General features: G+C 35.9%; 4 protein-coding genes across 7 annotated transcripts; all 4 read left to right on the forward strand.

Annotated features, from left to right (window-relative positions):
- The first annotated feature begins 5827 nt into the window (after positions 1-5827).
- On the forward strand, positions 5828-8902 carry LOC135679839 (MADS-box transcription factor 26-like). The gene is made up of 7 exons (XM_065193826.1): positions 5828-6079; positions 6181-6268; positions 7250-7311; positions 8056-8158; positions 8253-8294; positions 8438-8479; positions 8557-8902. The coding sequence occupies exons 1-7, from the start codon at positions 5898-5900 to the stop codon at positions 8698-8700; spliced, it is 663 nt and encodes a 220-aa protein (XP_065049898.1). The 5' UTR covers positions 5828-5897; the 3' UTR covers positions 8701-8902.
- Positions 8903-10278: 1376 nt separating this feature from the next.
- LOC135678190 (uncharacterized) lies at positions 10279-14883 on the forward strand. The gene is made up of 3 exons (XM_065190699.1): positions 10279-10545; positions 12753-12867; positions 14630-14883. Exons 1-3 carry the CDS (start codon positions 10327-10329, stop codon positions 14701-14703), a joined length of 408 nt encoding a protein of 135 aa, XP_065046771.1. The 5' UTR covers positions 10279-10326; the 3' UTR covers positions 14704-14883.
- A 528-nt stretch (positions 14884-15411) lies between these two features.
- On the forward strand, positions 15412-19095 carry LOC135680086 (11-beta-hydroxysteroid dehydrogenase B-like). Its single transcript, XM_065194078.1, has 6 exons — positions 15412-15628; positions 16557-16749; positions 17943-18028; positions 18337-18468; positions 18569-18733; positions 18814-19095. Exons 1-6 carry the CDS (start codon positions 15446-15448, stop codon positions 19093-19095), a joined length of 1041 nt encoding a protein of 346 aa, XP_065050150.1. The 5' UTR covers positions 15412-15445.
- Positions 19096-20508: 1413 nt separating this feature from the next.
- LOC135678192 (phytolongin Phyl1.1-like) lies at positions 20509-22442 on the forward strand. Of its 4 annotated transcripts, none has more exons than XM_065190703.1 (2): positions 20509-20807; positions 20931-22442. In XM_065190703.1, exon 2 carries the CDS (start codon positions 21178-21180, stop codon positions 21997-21999), a length of 822 nt encoding a protein of 273 aa, XP_065046775.1. In that variant the 5' UTR covers positions 20509-20807; positions 20931-21177; the 3' UTR covers positions 22000-22442. The 4 variants fall into 4 exon arrangements, with proteins under 4 accessions (XP_065046775.1, XP_065046773.1, XP_065046772.1 ...); XM_065190701.1 differs by having other exon boundaries at positions 20515-20807; positions 20901-22442; XM_065190700.1 differs by having other exon boundaries at positions 20515-20807; positions 20927-22442.
- Positions 22443-22707: the final 265 nt, after the last annotated feature.

A 22707-nucleotide genomic window follows, 5' to 3' on the forward strand; every position in this document is an offset into this window, starting at 1 on the left:
CATATCTTGGATGGCCTACCTACATGAGAAGCAGTCAATGACCAAGTACCTCTCTCAGAAAACTAATCCAAGTATCAGCAATAAACTAATCAAAGACAGTGTTCTAGTGCTCGTCTTGTTCGGATAAGCAGTCCCATAAAGAAGATTTGCAGAATCAATCGTACCATATCATTCTGCAATGGTACTGGTCTATTTCGTGTGCAAAATATTCCTTCTCCAGTCCCAAGAACCCTAGGTAGGGTTCAGTGGAAGGACACCAGCATGGTTTGAGAAATCCCAAGACATGACTTTGTTTTTGTTAGAATTCGGATAGAGTCATGAAAGAAGAGTGGCTGAGGAACAAATAAATGCGTCTAAATGTTTAAGCATATAATTATAATGACATTATAATGTCATTGTTTCATGAAGTTGAGAGTATAAGAATGAATATATTCTTAATAATAAAACCTTATAATTTCTTCGACTTTTAAAATAATATCTTTTATCTTCGTATAAGATATCTTAGTAATTTTTTAGACGTAAGTTTACAATATCTTCCGAGATGATTTTGCCTTCTTTCGACATATCCAATATATTCTTCAATTTTTCAAAAGATTTATATTTTTTTTTAAATATCAAAATCTTCCTTCACCCAAAATGATAGATAATCTTTAACTAAATTAAGCTTAGTCTCAACACTCCTTAATTTTTCTTCTATCCATCGTACTAAGAAGTGCTCAAGTGGTTTAGTGAATATATCAACCACTTGATCACGAGTCTCGACACGAATGAGTTCATGAAATTTTAAATCGATGTGTTTGCTCCTTTTGTAATACATCGAATTCTTTGCTAAGGTCATTGTGGATTTATTGTCGATGCAAACTTTTATTGCTTCTTGTTTAATATAAATTCTCTAATAAGTTTCTTAACTATATAACATGGCACACACATGATGATGTTGCAATGTATTCAGCTTTGTAAGTTGAGAGTGTCCAAGTGATTGTAATATTTTTCATATAAAATACAAATCCAAATTTGTTTCTTCTATCATTAATGTCTCCTCCCAATCACTATTGGAATATTCAAGAAGTTAAAAATTATTAAAATTTGAATAAAATAAATCATGGGAGAAAGTACCTTTGATGTAACGTAATATTCTTTTAGTGACCTTTTTTAATGAGTTGATTTAGTCTCTTCCATCAATTGGCTCATCAATCCAATACCATATAAAATATTCGATCATGTCAAATATTTTAAGCTTTCAATCAGGTCCTTATAAAGAGTTTCATCCACCTTCATCATTCTTTGATAATTTAATATCATAATCTACCGATATGCTACTTAGGTTACCATCTTCCATCTTAAACCTCTTAACTATTTGTTTTGCATATGCTTCTTGTAAAATAAAAATAGGACATCAACCCATATCAGTTATATCAAACTCCTTTGTCATGACTTGCTTGAAGTCTTGAAACATAGGAGGCTTATTCCCAATAAAAATTAGATTATCTATGTACAAGCAAATATATAACATTATTCTATCTTCTTTAAAGCATAATGATTTTTCATAAGGATATATAACATTTCAAGCTTCTTTTAACCCATATAGACCCTTTTTCAATCTTAGACCATTATTTTCATGACCTTTCTTAATATATTGCATAGGTAGTTCAATATAAACTTTTTTTTTAAAAAAATATTTAAAATATAAAATTTATATCTAATTGATAAATTTATCATTTATTTTGAGCTACTAATAAGATGAGTAATCTAATAAATTTTATTCGAGCAACGAGAGTATGTACCTCATCATAGTTAATTTCAACCTTTTGCTTGTATTTTTTTTGCTACTAACTAATCTTGCTTTGTATTTTTTAATTTCTTCTTGAGCATTCTTGTTTACTTTGAAAAGCCACTAGACTCCCATGGGTTCATGACCTTTAGGCAAAGTTGTGATCTCTTATATTTTTTTTTGTCATTGATCTCTTAAACCATTGCTTTCCTCTACTTTAATTACATCTTTAAAAGAAATAACTTCTTCGTTAGCATAAAGACAAATAAGATTGGGTTGGTTTGGTTTGTCACTTTATATAATTTTTGTATACTCCTTGTCTTTTTTGGTGTTAGACTTCTTTCCAAAGATGAGATTAATACAGGAGATGATGGAGGTTGGACTCTTCATTTATCACTTTATTTTTGTCTTTGTCTTCATCTCGTACTTCCATTATATTTGTGCTCCAATTCTATAGAGGATCAGGACATCTTTGTCCTAATACTCTATATCTCTACTCATGTATAATTTGTGTTCGTTTAGATCAAATAACTTATAGGCTTTGAATCGAGTCTTATAGCCAATGATAATATATTTGGAGCTTTTGTCATCCAATTTTAATTTTCCTTCATCCGAAACATGAGTATAGGTAATGAATCCAAAAATCTTTAAATAACAGATGTTAAGTTTTTTTATAGTGTTGTGTTTTCTAAGTTCATTGTTAGACATCTAATGAGTAGATAGATCACACATAACAATTTCACCCCAAAACTCCTTCGATCTCTTTTTTGCTTTGTAGCGCGCTTCTAACCATGTTGAGGATGGTTCGATTCTTTCTCTCCATGGTATCATTTTGTTAAGAAGACTAGGGTGCTATCAATAGTATTTGAATATCACATGTTTCACAAAAGCATTCAAACTCCTTTGATATGAATTCTCCTCCACGATCTAATTATAAAGCTTTGATGGTGTACCACTTTGGCTTTTCACTTGTGCTTTCAACTTCTTGAATGATTCAAAAGCCTTTAATTTCTCTGCTTTTTACTAAAATCATCGACGGATGTTAGATAATGATATTAACCATAAGATATTGGAGATATTGGTATATATATATCAGTGCGGATTAGCTTAAGAGGCTTTTTTTGCTTGCGAAGAATATATATTTTATAAAATTAATTTTGAGAGTTGATGTATGGTAGTCCTTTCATCATCTTTTTGTTTGATAATAAGTTGAGTACACCAAAATTGAGATATGGAAGCCTCAAGTGTTATATCGAAGAGTTATCTTTCAAGCTAGCATTGAAGTATTTGTCATCAACATGCTTTATGTTTAATATAAATAATTTTTTTTGGTCATTTGAACTTGTGTAATTATCTTCGTGTCTTGATTTCTTAGTGTGAGAGTTCTCCATGTATAGATTATATCATTTTTTCAAAAAATTATTATAATATTAAAATATTTATCTTCATGTTGGGCATATAATAGGTATTAGAAATAAAATAATAAAATTTATTTTTAGCTTAAATAAGGATTTTACTTTTCTCCTTTACTTCCACCTTTAAGAAATCTCCAAAAAAAAAAACTTGTTTATTGACTTATTCATCTAGCTTGAAGAATATATGCTTGTACCGACACATATGATTGCTTACTCCACTATTTAAGTACCAAAGGTTAATATTGTGAATGTCTTTTTTTTTTTGTGCTAGTAATAAAATATAATCATTCTCTTTTTTATCTTTTTTCAATAGTTAGTCTTCTCATCAACTTGGCTAGAATCATTATACCAATATTCTAACGAGTAATGACTAATCTTATTGCAAGTATAATAATAAACTTTGGATTTGTCATACCATCTTCCTTTTAAAGAATCACATCTTCCTTCTTTCTTGGGACATTCTTTATTATCTTTATTGTATTGTGCTTGTCGTTAGTCTCTTCCATAGTTTCTACCATGGCCTCGACCACAACTATGGCCACAATCATTATCCCTTTGGGTTCTTTCTCCTTTGGCTTCTTCATTTTTATCTTTAAGGGAAATCTTGTTTTGAATAGCTTGCTTCATTTATTTTTACTTCTTCTTTTATATTCTTTATTCATATGCTTGTAATAAGCCCATAAACTTATCAATGGTCATGGCTTATTCTTCAATGACAACCACAATATAATCAAATTTTACATCTAAGGATATTCGAATTTTCTCCACCACTCGATTGTCTTATAATGTTTCATCATTTTTTCTTAATTAATTGATAATAACCATTATGAAATAGTCCAAAATGAACTCTTATCTTTTTCATCTTTAATGCTTCAAATTCATCTTTTTGAGTTTAGAGTCATACTTGTTTAACTTTTTTTATTCATTTATAAGAATTTTAAAGATCTCCTATGCTTGTTCGGAGTTGGTGGCGATGGCAATCTTCCGAATGCTTTTCTATCAAGCACTCGATAGATCAAGAAGAGAGCTTTCTTATGTCTCTCAAAGAATCATTTTAGTTTACCATGAGTGTAGGGGCTCATTGTACCTCTTCTCTATTATCTTCTACATATCTTATGATCCAAGCAAGGCTTTCATTTGGATGCTCTAATTTTTATAGTTATTAGTGAGATGGGGGATAGGGAATAATATATTGATAGTCATCTCTAATACCTCTTTGCTGGGAATTGAGTGAAGTGGTGGAAGATAAAATAGTAACTTTGTTGGGTTCACATGTTGAAGCTTATAATCACAATAACATTCTCCCATCTATTTATAGAAGATGAGAGTAAAAGACTACATTCATAAAAACAAAAACTAAGGATTCTCTCAAATTTCAAGATGATTTTTTCTTCTTCACAAGATATCTTGACAATTCAATTTTTGAGGGATTACAATATCTTCTAAAAGGATTTTATCTTTTTTCAACATATCCAAGATATTTTTCAACTTTTAAAAGAAAGATCTATATCGAAATCTTTCTTCTTCCAAGATGATTAAGTAAGATCCTGTTTGATTTTTGGATAGTCTATATATGCCTTGCTTCCATTTGCGATTGCCTTGAGCTAAGAATAAGATCAAGAGGCATCATTTTAATTGCTGAAACTAATGGAGGAGGCTCATCATTAAAAGGCATCTGGATTTTAAGATTACACTTAGATATTCCCTTTAAATGAGCATCTAAGTATGTGCTTTCAAAGGAATTCTTCACTTTGAGGCAGCACAGCATGCTTATCTTGAAGCTGCAAAGAGAAAGAAGTTAGAGCTAAATTATGAGGTCACTCCAACATCAGCTGGTTAACTTAGATTAGCCCCTCTTGTTTGCATGTCCTATCTAGCAATTTCTCAAGCTGTTGGTGCAGCATAAAAGGGGAGCAAGTGGAAATATAAGAGTAGCCTATCCACCCAATAGGCATGCATAAAATGAGAGCAATCTTCCTTTTACGAAGCTCCAATAAGATCTTCACCTGGCTTTACATTTTATTAAGGAAAAGGGTTATTGGAATCTAATCAAGCGTTATACCCCAAACCACAAGCATCCATGAGGCACCCCACAAGGGTTTGTCATGCTAAAAGTCTCCATGTTGTCACTCTCCAAAACCCTAGTAATGCAGCATGGGATTGGATGATGGATGCAGGTAGATTTCTTCTATGCAAAGAGTTCAATTTAGCTTCACCAAGAAGAAAAAGAAAACTAAATTTGTTTAGGGACAGGTTCTTGCCTCACCACCCACAAAAGAGGAGGAAAGGATGTGATGTGACTTGTGGAAACATTTTGTTTAGGTAAAGCTTCCTAGCTTTCTCACGAAGAGGAGGAGGCAGTCGCAAAGCAAAAAGAATAACACTCATGGAAGCATGATGACATGATTCAAAGAACACCAAGTGGGGGAGAATAGGATGTACATGGAGGCCAACGAAGGCCCTTGTGCTGCTATGCCGTCTACAGAACTCAGTGCCGATGAACTTTAGAGATCTTAGCCCATATATTCAAAGTAATGCAGGTGGTACTACAGTGTGTAAAGATGTGGGAACGAAGCTCACAAAAACTACTATATAAGGCTAACTAAAGTTCATGGATCTATCCGACCTTGAGCGAGGTTGAGAGGACGAGATCTCAGGGTAGGGCAACAACCTCGAAGCTAGTCTAAACTAGTGGGAGGTTGTCTGCAGGGATGGCACGCGGCAAGGTGCAGCTGAAAAGGATCGAGAACCCGGTCCACCGACAGGTCACCTTCTGCAAGCGTCGAATGAGCCTGCTCAAGAAAGCTAACGAACTGTCGGTGCTGTGTGATGCCGAGATCGGCATCATCATCTTCTCCACACATGGCAAGCTCTACGAGCTAGCCACAAAGGGGTGGGTACTTTTTTCTGCTCGTTGCCTTCCATTAACTCACTACTCCTAGAGATGCAGACGAGGAACTTTAGACTGATGAACTATGTGGCAACCATCTAAAGGACGATGGAAGGTCTGATCGACAGGTACAAGACGGCATGTGGAGATGCTCACAGTACCGCAGGAGGTGGTGATGCAAACCAATCTCAGGTGAGTTTATGTATGCTTGCACCTCCTTCACTGATCCATCTATAGACGATAGATTAGCTCTACAAGAATGATTTAAGCAAGCAGTTTGAGGAGGGATCATGTTGGTTTCATGGATCTATATACCTATTGTTCTTCTCCTAATAAGATTATTGGGGGTCTTCTGTTTCCACATCTTGACATGTAGGAGGGCATGGACCCATGCAAAGTAACCCTATAGAAATGGTGTAAAAGGCTTGTAGTAGATTTGGATTTTGGTCTGGCATCTAACCGAGGAAGGTTGAGTTCTACCTCCATCGCTCCATGTTCTTTCCATCATTTCCACTGTGAAAGTCCTGTATCTGCTTCTCTCCATTGCCATGCTTTGTAGAACACAGTCATGGTGACCATTGCTTCATGATAAAATTGCAGTAACCTCAGTTTCATGTACTCTGTGCGCATTAAGGAGAAGATCTCTATCTGTAAACTGGGAGACCATATCTATTCCACACAGGGGTTGGGTCTTTCAGAAATAAGTTTGTATGAGATTGCAAGCATGGGTAGAAATTATTATGGAGAGTACACCAAGTGCTTTCATGTCACTTCTCGGGGAAAATTCTATATTTGGGGAGTACACCAATTGCTTTCATATTATTTTATGTGTTTCCAACTTCTTAAACATAATAGATACATTCATGTCCACAATAATGTCATCTTATGGCCTTTAAATTGAGAAAAAGAAAGAGAGAGAGAGAGAGATTGTGACATACCTGCAATCAAAATTTTCTTCTTCAGATCCAAAGTCAGAGAGATTCATACAGTAATACCTCACTGACAGTATGACTATTTAGATGGAATGAGTACTTCTAAGGGACAACAAAATGAATACTTTTGTTGAGATGTGAAACAACCATACTGTGTGACTCTTTTACAACTCCTATGCTTATGTGTAGTGTAAGGTAAACATTGTCTTCTGATGGTTCAGCATTGTCTTCCTTCCATTAGGAATTTAAGCAAGAGATTTCCATGTTGAAGAAAGAAATTGATCTGCTGCACAAGAGTCTAAGGTAACATTTGATTCCACAGTTAGATTAATCTGTACTTCTTCATAGAATTAGCTACATGTAATATCATGAATAAACCATGTACATCTTTCATTATGCCAACAAGAAAGAGCAGATCTAGAAAGACATTTCATGATTAGATGTGTGCCTTCAGCTAATCTCTGCAATGAGTCAATGCAATTTATACCTTAGCCTGCATCTTCTTGCTTGACAACATCCTGCAGGAGGTTCTCATAACTGCATGCTTGAATATTCTTGAAATCACTACGATGCCTTTTTGTTATATTTAACTTCTTTATTATGTAATCAAGATCTTATTCTTTATACTTAAATACCAACAAAAGAAAAAGAGGAGAAATTTGATATGAAGCTTTAGACGATATTGTCGAGATATAGGCATATTCATGTTACATAAAAAATGGATAATGGATTACTGATCATTTCATAGTTTATGAATGAGAATAAGGATTCATTTATGCAAAGCCATGAAACTTGGTTCATGCATTCAGCAGACTTACATATGCTTGCAGTCATACATAAAAACCCTGTCGTCGGCTACCGGTTTAGAAATCTGATACAAAATTCTTTTCCTTTCATTTCTACTCGTATCAGTAATCTTTATCATACTATTTTTCATCACCGGAAGAAAGCTATCAGAACATATCGGAAAAAAAAAAAAAAAAGAGCTTCGGAACAACGATGATATGTTTTGCATTTAAATTCAAGTATTGGTTTTTTCTACAACAGATGCATGCTTGGAGAGGGAATTGCTGGACACATGACACTGGATGAACTGCTCGTCCTAGAAAAGCATCTTGAGATGTGGATGTATCACATCCGTGCCACAAAGGTTAGAAGGATCTTCCTTTTTACTAGATGAACTGACAGCATGACTAATCTACATCAAAGTGGATGTGATCTTAATTGAAAGCTTCCAAATTCAGATGCAGATCATGTTCCAAGAGATCCAATCCCTGAAGAACAAGGTATCTACTTTTGCAAGTCCTTCAAATTCTAGATTATCCAGTGACTAATCAGCATGAAAATTTCACCGTCATGAATTGGACTAAATTGTTATCTTAGATGACTACATTGCCTTTGGACTTTGAATTGTTGGTTTGTTGTTCAGGAGGGAATCTTGAAGGCAGCAAATGTGTTTCTCCAAGAAAAGGTAGTATGCAATCGGACTGTGATAGATATTCCATTATGGAACGAAAGAGTTGACCAATTTATTGCTTGCTGGTGCAGATATTAGAGCAAAATAGCCTCTTTGATGTGTCTCCAATGCTTGTACAGCAAAATGGGCATTTTGATGCAGGTCAAATGGTAGCAGCTGACATTCCATACCCACTAACCGCACAATATGATGCATTCAAATCTTGGGGGCTCTGATATGGGCTTCTCTTACTGATCACAATAAGGTTTGGAGAGAACCTTGTAAGATTCGAGTCTGTCTTGTTGTGTCATATGGTTCTCAGAACTGTGTAATATTCCCAAAGGCTGGGGTTTGGAATGATATGTTTGACCTATGATGGACTATCCCATTTATGTGTAAGCTTTGATCTGCGCATGACTGCTATCCTTCCTATCTATACTACTCGAGTAGCATTAGCAGCAAAGGAGAATTTAGTGATTGAACTGTGGTCTGGTTTTCTGCATGCTTAAACCATTTCAAGACTTTAAAGCTTCAAGACTTGGTGGTTAATCTCTTGTTGACATTGTCTTTTTGATCATTGAAGCCACAGATCTTTGTGTTCCACCAAACAACTGAAAGTTCAGAGCTATCATACACAGTGGACAGCCAGAGGAAATTATAACTTAGCTTATATACAATTAAGCTCTAAATCATATGCATTTCTGGAGATGGGATTTCATATGTTGTAGGCATCCTAATAGAGTCTATATGGCTTTCATAAGAACAAGATTACTCTTCTCATCAATCATGATTTCAAGAGATGGTCTGCTTCTGGCAAAGATATTAGCCAACAAAATGGAAGTGAACAGTGCTTCTTCAAAGTGCCAAATCTTGTTATTTTGACATATATTCATGAATAAACAGAGTTAACTTAGTGTTTTTGGATTCCAAATAAGTGCCATTCATTATTCTTTATTTGATTTTTAATTACAAAAAATACTTCCAGAATTGGTGACATTCTTATTAATCCCTTCAATCTCAGTTTAGCATAAGCTTATGATATTTATATATTATATTTATTCCTATCATATACATACATTAACCTAATTTAAACTAATGGCTTCTTATGAGGAAAGACAGCTTAGGTCCACAAAATTTTCACATTTCAATAGGGTTGCTCTAATGCTTATGAATGAACTATGAATACAAATGCAATTATGCATATAAATATATTTAGACAAAAAGACATTTTTCATGTATGTTTATGTATAATATCGACATACATATTTATGTGTTATAATGCTAAATCAATTTATTTTTTCTTTGCCATCTGTTTATTTTAGAAGCCATATGTTAAGACCCAACTTGAAAGACTTTTTTCTTTTTTCTAATAATGTAAAGAGAATAAACACAAATTATTAATTACAGATACATCTAATCCTACAAACTCACAATCCTTTAATTTAGAGTGAGTTACAAAGTTTTGATATAAATGAAGTATTTTTAATAGTAATTATATTATTATTATTTTTTAATTTTTTTTATTTTTTTGAAAATATATCATAAAAATTATTTCTGAGAATCTTAAAATATTTTTCCTGTTCTATAATGTAAATGATGATTGACATAGCGACATTTAGGAAAATAAACAAGAAAAAAAACTAAATAGGAAAAATATGATTATTTAGAAATGCTGAAAAAAAGATTAATACCAAAGGGATTTAAGAAATAATAATTATTATGTGTTAAAATTATTTCTTAAATTATGTAAATTGAATAAAATATATAAAAAGGCAAAAAAAGAGTTAATATTTGAGTACCCCCCATAGGGCTCTTTGCTTTCTTTTTATCCTCTCCGTTATCTCCAAGTTCGAGCAGGGGCGATGAAGAAAGAGCTACTGGCGTCGGCGCCATGGCGGGGCGAGGAGCAGCCGCGCGAGAAGTTCGCGGACGCGAAGCTGAAGGCCACCAACGAACCGGGCGGCACGCCCACCATGCACGTCCCCCGCAAGAAAAGGTCCGCCGCCGCCTCCAAGACCGACGAGGACCTCGAAGCCGAGATCGATCCCGAGCTTAGATACAGCTTCCAGAGGAATTTCAGGGTCATTTAATCCACCCCTTCCAATCCTCTTTCATCTTTTCTTATGCTAATTCACGAAATTGAAAGCATGTGGACTGCAAAGTTCAAATCTTTCTTTTGTTTTCTTCCCTGCTTTCTTGAAACTCGTTCGCGGTTTAGATGTAGTACTCAGATAAGAGTGGTGTGGTTGGGTCGCTAATTGCTCCCGATTTGCTCGGGGGGTTTTTTGGTGGTTGGTAACCTAAAAGATGATGATGGTAGGTCTTCATGTTAAAAGAAAGAATTTTGGTGGTTCTCTTCCGATTCGTGAATACCAGGTAACGCAAGATGAGATGCCGAGTTGGGGAAAGACGGAAACCTAGATTGACCTTTATATTGGTAAAAATTGGAGTTCACTCACAGCGTTGATGCTTTTAGCAAGGCCAACTTACTTGCGTCTAAAAAGTTTTATAGAATCATGAAATAATGTGTTATGGAATTTGTGTCTTGATTTCTTTTTCTACTTTTCCCATCTTTTTACTGCATTATTGTGCAGCCTTATGAGTGTGCTCATTGGTAACTTAGTTTTTTGCTACATCGCTTCTTTTGTTGGTCCAATCTATTTTCCTCTTTCTGTAATGCCTGTGCCATAATGTGCATTTCATAATAAGCCTTGCAAAATGGGTAGCTACTGTCAATCTATTTGCATAATCCGAGGGTAAAGGTGACCTGGTGGGTTTATAATATCTTGTTTCTCTTACTCCTCAACCAATGTAGGACTAAATGTTTTTATCAGTGCTCCCCCTAAATGGCACTAGAAGAAGGGTCATGATCCCTTGGCTTCCCTACGGGAGGAGCAGTGATAAAAACATTTAGTTCCACATTGGTTGAGGAGTAGGGGAACCAAGAGCTTATAAGCTTGTCAGGTCATCCTTACCCTCATAGGTGTCTTTTGGAGCTCATAAACCCTGAAAGGGCAAAACCATGTGGGCATGCCCAAAGTAGACAATTCATCGTGAGCCTACGTGGTCGCTCCAATGACGACAAATGTTGACTTATCAATTATGTTGATACTTTATAGACTCTCTAACATATAGTAATTTGATTATCCATGTTTGAGTTTGTCTTAGAATACCATCTGCAAATATTCAGCTACCTCTTTCTGCCTTGTTTTAATCATGAGCTTCTTATTGATGTGTTGATCTTCAAATGGAATGGGCCTGAATAAGGCCAGGCAGAGATAGAGTGTTAGATGGATCTGGATTCTGCACAAATATCCATATGATTCATCTGAATTGTGGGCCTTGATTCTTGTGTACACAAAAGTACATGCTGTGGTATGTACAGACAGCACTTAATGACTAGCTGCACATAACCATGTCTCACAGGATTTTGGTAAGATGACTTCCACAGATAGTTCAGTACATAAGTGTGACAATCATATGTATGCTATTATTTTGATAAGTTTTTAGTCAGATATATATATATATATATATATATATATATATATATATATATACTGGTTCTTGCTATTGGAACTAGATGTCCAAATGAGGTTTCAAATATAAGTTGAACTACTGTGTATCTATTTGTACTTACCGGTCTAATCAAGGATGGATAATGGACAATATAACTTGGTACCATTCAAGAGTTTTTTTTTTTTTTCAAGTGATCCTGGACATTATAGGTCAGTGCACTATCTGGTATCTGATAAAATGTAAAATCAATATCGGACTGAGTCTTTAAAGATTGTAGCAAACTAATATGAAGATACTTTATGCATGTAAGTGATTTTCAGCTATTTTCGTTTTATGCTTGACTGTATCCAGAATATGTATTTTAGAGATTCATTATGTGCCTTGCCATTAAACTACTAAAAAAAACCTTGATCAGTACCCGATCATATAACTTGGTTCCATTTAGGATTCATTTTTTTTAGGGATGTTGGGCTGTACAAATTGGTATATTGGTTGGTATACTGGTACGATGCTGGCTTAACTTTGTATAAAACCGAAATAGAACCGAGATTCTAAACCTTGTATTAAACTAGAATGAAGATATTTATGCATCTGAATGATCTTTTCATCCATTTACTCTTTGTACTTAATTGTATCTAAGATGAGTATCTTGGAGATTGCTGTTTTTCTGCATGCTTTGCATTGAATTACTAAGAGATGTATTTAATCAAGTTCCTTATCATTTGATGGCTTTATTATGTTTGGTTTTAAAATTTTCTTATTCTATTTGCAGTTTCTTCAACAAGTGTTCAGCATAGATACACTTGTGAAACCTCTTCCTCCTGCTATGGCATATAATGTGTCTCGAAATCTGAGTTTCTTTACTCGGATATTTACACAATTTTGGGGTAAGCCTTCAGATTTTAACAGAAATTGGATCATTTAAATGTGCTCGGCCACTTTTTGTTCTCTCTTCATTCTCTTGCAATGTTGGCATCATCAATTCCTTTGTCATACAATGCTTCATCTTTGAAGTTCGGTGTAATCGTAGTTTTCTTTAGTGTTGTTGTTTGTGCTTTGCACTTTGGTTCTTTGCCCATTTGTGTGTATCTGGATATTAAATTGTTTATACAAATTAATTGGTTTCATAAGCTGAATAGTAATGGGTACATATGGCACATGTGAAAACTTTGTACAAGGAACAGCCACTGATGTCCTTATGAGAAGAAGATTGATATATCTGCAATGGTGATGAATCACATCAAGTCAATTTTCTAGTTTCTCCCTTATCATGTAACCACAAAGTCATCATGGAAGAAGGGACTAATGTTTCACATAACTGTAGACACTTTGCTGCATGTGGTTTTACATTACACTTAACTAGTCTGACAGTTTCTAACTTAGAAAATCAACTGATAGTTTAAGATATTTTTGGTGATGGATACTTAAACATTTGCAGGAATTCCTTAGCTTTATAAATGAGACTAGTTGTATAATGTCAAGATGTTTTCACTTGGCTGTCCATGCTATGTCCATCAGGAATGGAATAACAAAGAACACATGATATCTTGGTTTCACTTTCTGAACCTCTTTTTCCTTCTTTTGCCCAAAGGTTGGCCTTTACACAAATTCTGTCCACATCTTGCTGAAGTGAAATAAAGTTCTTGTTTCACTTGACAATGCTCAGAACAGTTACTATCACAATGTAGACTCCTATTAAGTTTAAACAATCAGCTATCCTAGTGCAAACATAGGAATATGGTGAAGAAAGTAGAAGATATCTTCATAAATTTATTAAGTAACTATATCCAATTCCCAGATCAACAATCGATGCAGAAATTAAATTGTTCATGTGTCAGTCTACTATTTTCTTACAATCAACACCTGCTTTTTGACAAAAATCAAACTCTGGCATTAGATTTCTTGTTGAGTAAAATTCTTTCATCAGGTCCATATATATAGCATGTCTTTTGGGTCCTGCTTCTTTGTATGACTTGCATTGTCATTGCTGATAATCTATTTGTGAGATCAATGATCGCAGCCTTCATTCGTTATGTTCTTTTCTTCCTGGTTTATAAATCCTTTATTTTTCTTAAAATTTGCTTTCACCTTGAACTGATTTTTGTGTCAATAATTCAGTTCTACAGTTATGCTTTCTTTACACTTTTGAAACTTTCTGTGCATGATAAATCACTAGAATTGTATGGCTAAACATCATACTCGAGTGGCTTCTAATTGATTTTCAGCATTGATGAACCAATTCCTTGTCTTGCTGAAATTGGAGCATGTTTCTCGGGCATAATAAATCCACATGGTATCTATGATAAAATTAGTGCTGCCAGTGAAGGCTCATGTGAGAGAATGCTACTGCTTTAATACTGGAGAATCACTCCCTTTCACAAAGAGAGGCTTATATCAACCCCATCTAGAATCGTGAGGAATACTCGAGGTGATGGCGAATGCAACTAACTCGTGAAAATGCTATGTAATTTATGTCAAATTGTTCACAACCCATTTTGAGTATCATAAAATAAAGCCTATTTCTGTAAGTCTGCTTTTAAACCACTTGTTAGCTTGGCTTGTTTGTATCTCAACAAATGCATAGTTCTGCATCTGTAAATAAAGATATTTTAATTAATTAACTATTTAATCTTGGTGACCATCTTGCAGATCCAGAGGGAATTGCAAATGCTCAGAAATCACTTGGGTTAGGACAGGAAGATAAGGCTCGTCGCGTCGACTGACTGATGATGCATGCCTTCTTCAGTAATATTCAGTTCTATTATGCTTAGCCTGTCATGAATTTGTTCTTTGTTTCAGATTTGAACAAGTAGAGTTGGTCTCATGATATCTATCTGATCGTGTTTCATACAACCAGAACCAATCGTTTGGTCAGCTTTATATTTCGGGAACTCTTTGGTAGACTTGTGCAGTATTTTATCTTTTGGAGGCTCAAATAATATAAATAGTGAATCAAAATGGAACAGATCCTACTCTCAAATTTTTTTTATCAGACCAGTTCGGATTTTATATCTATGATATCGAGACATATACTATAAATTTCATTATATATATATATATATATATATATATATATATATATATATATATATATATATATATATAGCATTATATTTTTTGAAATAATCCCATTGTTGATGAGTTAAGGATGCGATAAAATGATCCGAATAGAATACAGAATCATACTTCATCGGAGCAGTGGGAACTTTGAGATGTGAGATTTGTATGATTCCGAGAAGAGCAGCACTCGGAGAGGAGAAAGACGAAACAGAACGCCTCAGGAGAAGCTCCAAAATGGCTCCTCACACTCGTCGCGCTCTCGTCCTGCAACCACGACGTGTGGTGTGTGCATGGCTCACATGCGCCAACCCTCGTCTATCTCTCTGGGTTCTGATCTCCTCAACAGGACCTCTCAACAAAACGCTTACGACCCCTATCGGCCATTCTCTCTCTATCATTCGATCGATGGATCTGTTGAACGCCGTCCTGAACTCTGTGGTGCCACCGGCAAGCATGATCATTCTGGCCTTCGCATGGCCAACCATCTCCTTCCTCCATGCCTTGGAGTGGTTCTTCAAGACCTTGTACAGAGAGAACATGGAGAACAAGGTGGTTCTCATCACTGGAGCCTCCTCGGCCATCGGAGAGGTACGGTTGTGTACTAGTCAATTCACTACAACTTAGCTCATATGATCCATACCACCGTCTCACCGTAGGAATTTGCCCCTTTTTTCATCCTGTTGCTTAATTCATCCTTATATTGTCCGGTGATGGAATGAGTTCAAAAGGTTTCGTGCATTACTGGATTTACTACTGAACAATCGACTACGTGAGAAGAACTTGTAGACATGTCTTTCATAGAAGGATGTCAATCTACTGAATCTTTACATGGAGAAGCAGGTCATTAGTGCGCTACAGGTTGTGAATTGGTATCTGGGAAGTTTGAGTATCGCATTTGTATACAATCGTTTACACGAGCATATAAGATTCTGGCCATCGGCGGCGGGGCAGTGCAGGTGGAGAGGCGAGTCTCCATAGAAGTCCATCTAGAAAGCTTCATTTTGCAGTTCATGAATCGATAACAAGTACAGAAATATATGCAAAAGCATATTGAGATGAACGATGAACCATAAATTGGAAATTTTGGTAGCTATTTGTATCCTAAATGTTGTATGTTATTTTTCGGATAGTATATTATGCTAGCTCAACTGCATACTTGCGCCATTTCATCGAACACAACTTCAGATGGTGAAAATGTCGTTATGTTCGTATCATTAATTTTATGTTGTTCCTACGAACCGATCGACAATTTTAAATAACTTCTATCTCTTTGTTTAATGTTGACTATAAAACCAATTCAAAGTTTGGTGTGTGATAAATAGTAGATTGCAAAGGAAATGATGAAAATAAAGAACATTTATTTATTCACATAAACCGCTCTAAATATAGCAACTTAACATAATATTTCTCTTTGTTGATGGTTATGGTTGCTGAGTTACATTCATTACTACAAACACTCATTCATCGCAAGATTTTGATCTAAATTTAATGTTCTCTTAAGTAATTACAAATGCAGCAATTAGCTTATGAATATGCAAGAAGAAAAGCAAATTTGGTGTTGGTGGCAAGGAGGGAGAATCGACTTTGGGGAATCAGGGAGAACGCTAGACTCTTGGGTGCCAAGCATGTACTTGTGATGGCTGCTGATGTTGTCAAGGAAGAGGAGTGCAGAAGATTTATAAGTGACACCATAAGTTACTTTGGCCATTGTAAGTTTCGATATTCTGTTATGTAAATTTGTAGTTTTTAGTAATTGATTGGCGTCGACTGGACTCTGATTGTATCTGTTCTTCATTGTCATCCATACACACCAATCTAATCCTTTTACGAATGTTACAATATAAATTGAAGCTTCTCTAGCTGTTCTAAGACTACTCATATGACGTAAATTTGTAGTTTTTAGTAATTGATTGGCGTCGACTGGACTCTGATTGTATCTGTTCTTCATTGTCATCCATACACACCAATCTAATCCTTTTACGAATGTTACAATATAAATTGAAGCTTCTCTAGTTGTTCTATGACTATTCATATGACGTAAATTTGTAGTTTTTAGTAATTGATTGGCGTCGACTGGACTCTGATTGTATCTGTTCTTCATTGTCATCCATACACACCAATCTAATCCTTTTACTAATGTTACAATATAAATTGAAGTTTCCCTAGCTGTTCTATGACTATTCATATGACGTAAATTTGTAGTTTTTAGTAATTGATTGGCGTCGACTGGACTCTGATTGTATCTGTTCTTCATTGTCATCCATACACACCAATCTAATCCTTTTACTAATGTTACAATATAAATTGAAGTTTCCCTAGCTGTTCTAAGATTACTCGTATGACCAAGCTACGCAAGTGAATCAATGTTTGCGACTAGGCACGATATGCAGTGATCTTCTGAACATGTTTTGCTTTGTGTGCTGCATAACAAGAGAGTCTGTGTTGTTTCTAAGATTAATTGTTTGAATGCAAATTTTATTCAGCAGTTTTCTAATGTTTGTTCTGTACTTGTATTGAGTTCCATATCTATCTCGGCTTGTTAGGTTCATGTAAGGCTCTGCTGTTAATACAACTGTCAATTAGCTGCTGCCATGAATCACAAAGCTTTATTGTTCTCATAATCTAGGGATGATCAATTAATGTTAGCTTGAGAAAACTCTATCATTTAATTCAAATAGCAACTTCAAATTATCGATGCCTAGTCAGTTTAGCGAGGCGAACATGTTTCTTGATATCTTTGAATCTTTTCAGATGGTATGTAATAGTCGATCGACGATACATGTTTCTTGATATCTCTGAATCTTTCAGATGGTATGTAATAGCCGATCAACGATACGATACGATTAGGGATTACACCTTTGTCGCAATTATGATACTTGTTCTAAATATTTGTACTTGGCAGTGCATCATCTTGTCAACACTGCAAGCCTGGGGCATAACTTCTACTTTGAGGAGGCCACAGACCCTGCTGTCTTTCCACACATGATGGTATGACCACTGCCACATCTGCTTGCTTCACTTTCTTCTTACACATCCATGTTAATCACTAGGTCCGATCTAACTAAGGCTCCATTACCTGACTATTTGTTCTGAAGGTTTGAGACTCCCACCACTTGAGCATCACAGTCATAATCTGTATGTTACGTTGATAGGATTCTGAAATGCAATGCTGCTCACACTAGTTTTGTTTCAAAAAGATACTGAATTTTCCAATTTTTGGGTTTAATTTGCATAAAAATTACTGTGACGAATCAGATGTTGAGCAGTAAACCTGACTGTTTTGTGGAATGTATCAGGATATCAATTTCTGGGGAAATGTTTATCCAACCTATGTTGCCCTTCCATACTTGAGGCAAACCCGCGGCCGAATCCTTGTCGATGCATCCATGGAGAGTTGGCTTCCTATGCCAAGGATGAGCCTTTATGCAGTGGGTGCTCAGAAAGAAAGAATCTGAGTGTTCTTATATTTATGCTATATTATGGACGGATGAATGTTTCGAGTATGTCTGATTCTTCATTGGTTTGTAGGCAGCAAAGGCGGCTGTGGTTAATTTCTACGAGACCTTAAGATTTGAACTGGAAGAAGATGTAGGCATCACGATTGCAACCCATGGGTGGATAGGTAGCGATGTTAGCAGAGGGAGGTTTACGCTCGAGGAGGGAGCAGAGATGCAATGGAAGGAAGACAGAGAGGTAAGTCAACTTGGAATAGCGATCACCACTCGAACTTAGTAGTGTGCGAGTCATCAAACAAGTGTGATTTTGATTTGTAGGTGCGCCTCGCCGGAGGGCATGTCGAAGAGTTTGCGAAGCTGATGGTCGCAGACGTGTGTCGGGGCTACGCACACGCGAAGCATCCGAGCTGGTACGACGTCTTCCTGCTGTATCGAGTTTTCGCGCCGGACATCCTTGGTTGGGCATTCCGCTTGCTGTTGCCGAACGACGACAGAGCCAAGCCGACTTCGGGACGACTATTTCCGGAGGCCTCGTCTCCTCGAAAGCCGATCGCCGCCTTCTCTTCAGCATCTCCCCGGCGTCTATCGGAAGTTGAATGAAGCTTTTGTGTTCTGCAGGTCGTCGTCGTCGTCTTATGGGTGAGTGTGTGTTTCATGATCAGGACCGAGTAGAAACTACTTGCTGTGGATCTTTGAGAGAGTTGTTTCCTTCGTCTTTATGTAAGAGTTGAATGCAGCCAACAAGTCATCAGCATTGCAAAATGTATTCTGTATTATGTGGTCAGTGAGAGATGCTACTACTTCGTAGTTTGGATCCTTTTAATCATCGGTTGTTGAATTTTTCTTTTGCTGGTTTTGCTGTTTGATCCAAAGTTTATTTTCTAACAAGCGCTGTAATCTCTCACCATTAATATTCCATTTTTTTTATCGTATGTAAAAAAATATATTTTAAATTTTAGAAAATCGTATATATTTTAATTAAATTAAGTGTATTTAAGTTTTTATTTGTAGTTTTTATCTTTATTTAAATTTAAAGACATGTAAATTATGAAAATAATCTCTTGCCAATAATATCGCGCATGTATATAAATTTAAATAAAATTTATAGAATATAAATATTAATATTAATATTTCATCTAATATTTTTTATAGGGAGAGCATCGTCGATCAATCGTCATCCGACACATGACCTCTACATGGTTAAGGGTTGTCTTCTTACACACTCGTACAAAGAGAAGATTGTCGGTGGCTGTCTTCTTATATAATATTTCATATTATGTAATTCTTTACCAAAAGGTATAAAAACTCATTTTTAGTATAATAAAAAGGGGATCATTCTTTTCACCACTTATAATCATACTCATCTACTTCGAGTTACTAATTTGAATGTCGAATGGATCAAGTCAAAAAATCTATTTCGATCTCGATCTTCGTATAGGTGATACATCGAACATTCGATATTTTTACCTTGGATTGGATGTGCATTAGATAACCTTGCTCATTCGATCTGGACTATATCGAGCTAATCATGTTGTCAATAATATTTTACTATAATAATTTTAAAAATATATATTTCAATAATTTACTTACTAATCTTTTTAAATCAACTATAATTGAATTGTCAAAAAAGACACAGAGTTGAGATTCCAGTTATCATTAATGTCGTTTAAAATTTCAGAATTATCAATGATATTTAGATATTTCAAATTTTAGTATAAATAATTATTAATAATCATGGTTAGTACTGATTAGCTTAAATAGTTAACTAACTAATTTAACTTAATGTAAATTCATTGTGTGTCAAATAATACAATAATTGTAAAGTCTTTCACTTAGACCTATTAATTAATTAATTAATTATATATATATATATATCTCATAAAGTCTCACTAATCAAAATTGATAATTGAGGGAAGAATAAAATAAAGACTCTAATAAATAAATAGTCAATGAAAACGAAACATCACATTCATATACCTAACTCCATTATGCTTTCAATTCCTATCTGAGAAGCCCAATTCCTACTCTTGCATAAACCAGTACGATCAAAGAGACGACTTTCGACACGAATGCTCCATAAACCAGTTTTTTTCGCCTCGGACGGTGAAATCGTTGCCCATTAATCCAATCTCTCCTTTAATTCCCACAAAATTTACAGAAAAAAATCTATGTTGATGTTCTTCGTATCAGATATGCGATTCATCTATCTTCTAATCAACTTCTGCGAGCCCTGGGAATCAAATCCTTAAAGCCTCGCTTTGCTACTTGGAAGCTGCTGTGGAGGAGAAGAGGATCGATCGCCTCCACTCGCGGTACTACTCCCCTCGATCTGATTCTTTTATCATCATAGATCTTCGCTGAGTTGTTCTCTGATCGGTTCCTGTTCCACTTTGATCGGTTGCAAGTTCAAAAAAAAATCGTCTTTTTGTAGATAGATATTCAGCTGGAATTTTGATCAGGAGTCTTTGGAATTTAGATCCTTTGATGAAGAGGGCGGAGTGCAAGGATAAGGTTTTGAAACGCTAGCGTTGGATACATTAATTTGAGTTGGTTTGCCTGTGAGCAAATTCCAAAACCCTAGAAAGAACTGCGGTCTGATCTCCCATAAGGAGAGGGGGAAAAGGCATTCTTTTTTAGGGATTCGGATGTTAATTCGGAAGTCTTTCAAAGCTCAGAGATTTGATGAATTCGCGGCGGTCCAAACCCGTGAGGCTTGTTTCGTCCAATTCCCAATCCATAGAAGTAGGATTGGGAGAGAGCTCTATGATGGGTTCTTCTTCCATTGACAACACAGTCTACTGCTGTGTCGCCAAGGGGAACAAGATTCTGTACTCTCACAATAGCAATGGCTGCGAGCTTGAGACCTTGGCCGTTCTCTGCCTCGAGAATGCACCGGCTTTCCACAAGTGGTATTTCCACACTGTGGGAGCCAGGACCTTCGGGTTCTTGATGGTCGATGGGCACACGTATTTTGCCATCGTAGATCCAAGCGTAGGGAATTTGGCCATTCTTCGGTTCCTGGAGCACATTCAGGAAGGCTTTAAGAAGGTGGTGAAGAATGGTTTTCACGACGAGTTGGTGCCCATCATCCAGAGGCTTATAGCATCATTGGAGAACATGCCCAAATCTGCCTTTGCATTGGATGAAAATTCTGAGCAGGTTGCATCTAGTGATGGTTCTGTTTCTACAGAGGCGCCATTGCTGGGGATCAAGCATCACGAGAAGAAGAAGAAGAAGATGAAGGATAAAGTAGTTCAAAGTGATGATGTGGTTGAAGACCATGCTGATGGCACGGTAAATATTAATGTGGCACAACAGACAATGGGGACAATGTCACTGCAAAGGAGCTCGAGCTCATCAAGGCCTCACTCGCAACAACCAGGGAGGAGGCTGTGGTGGCGCCATGTGAAGATAGTCGTAGCTGCCGATGTAATTATCTGCTTGGTCCTGTTTGGTGCTTGGTTGGCAGTGTGCAAGGGTTTCCATTGTGTTTCAGGAAAGTAGTAGAGAAGAGGTTGGATTTTGGGACCAAGAATTTTCGAGGAAATAAGGCGGAAACACTTTGTTCTATGGGTTTCTAAGTATATGTCTGCTTCGGAAACTGAGGTAGTCGCACAAACATGGTAAATATGCAGTTGAATACTCTAAAAAAGAACAGGAATGGAGGAAGCATGCACTTTCCATAGGGAGTGATATGTATGAGAGGATTCACTTGGAAGTGGAGAAGTTTTTGGATATGCAGCATATTTATTCATTGCTCTACATGGGAGAAAATCTATGATGCTTGTTGTTTCTGTGCTGTGTATTGGCTCGTCTCTTTTTTGTTCTTGTGTATGTTAGCAATATGTTAAGTGCTGTTCATATGTATCTTCTTCTTAAATCAACCTGTTATACTTGGGAGGATTTTACAGCATGATGACAATGCTTAAGATATTCAGGCTTTTCAATCTGTGTGCCGAGTTGAGATTTTCCAGTTTCTTCTGGAACTGCAGAATTCAGTTGCCTTCTTGATTCAACTAAGCATGAAGGCTTCTCTTAGATATCATTAAAGATTCATCAAAATTTCTTCCATTTATTCTGGAGAGCAGACATCCAATTATTTCTTCCCTTTAGTTATGCCAACCTTCTCATTTGCTCTTTTCATCTTACATGAATTTTGATCAGGTTTTCAGTTTCTGGGTAATCTTAATCATTTCTCTGTTGTTATTTTTT

The sequence above is a fragment of the Musa acuminata genome, chromosome BXJ1-7, assembly GCF_036884655.1.
Source record: "Musa acuminata AAA Group cultivar baxijiao chromosome BXJ1-7, Cavendish_Baxijiao_AAA, whole genome shotgun sequence".
Lineage (NCBI taxonomy): Eukaryota > Viridiplantae > Streptophyta > Magnoliopsida > Zingiberales > Musaceae > Musa > Musa acuminata.

Coding starts and splice junctions, on each gene's coding strand:
- LOC135680086 (XM_065194078.1), top strand. CDS start 15,446: ATGGATCTGTTGAACGCCGTCCTGAACTCTGTGGTGCCACCGGCAAGC. Junction 16,750..17,942: donor CATAAGTTACTTTGGCCATT/GTAAGTTTCGAT, acceptor TGTACTTGGCAG/TGCATCATCTTGTCAACACT. Junction 18,029..18,336: donor CTGTCTTTCCACACATGATG/GTATGACCACTG, acceptor GGAATGTATCAG/GATATCAATTTCTGGGGAAA.
- LOC135678192 (XM_065190703.1), top strand. CDS start 21,178: ATGAATTCGCGGCGGTCCAAACCCGTGAGGCTTGTTTCGTCCAATTCC.
- LOC135679839 (XM_065193826.1), top strand. CDS start 5,898: ATGGCACGCGGCAAGGTGCAGCTGAAAAGGATCGAGAACCCGGTCCAC. Junction 7,312..8,055: donor CTGCTGCACAAGAGTCTAAG/GTAACATTTGAT, acceptor TTTCTACAACAG/ATGCATGCTTGGAGAGGGAA. Junction 8,480..8,556: donor ATGTGTTTCTCCAAGAAAAG/GTAGTATGCAAT, acceptor TTGCTGGTGCAG/ATATTAGAGCAAAATAGCCT.
- LOC135678190 (XM_065190699.1), top strand. CDS start 10,327: ATGAAGAAAGAGCTACTGGCGTCGGCGCCATGGCGGGGCGAGGAGCAG. Junction 10,546..12,752: donor GCTTCCAGAGGAATTTCAGG/GTCATTTAATCC, acceptor TTCTATTTGCAG/TTTCTTCAACAAGTGTTCAG. Junction 12,868..14,629: donor GATATTTACACAATTTTGGG/GTAAGCCTTCAG, acceptor ACCATCTTGCAG/ATCCAGAGGGAATTGCAAAT.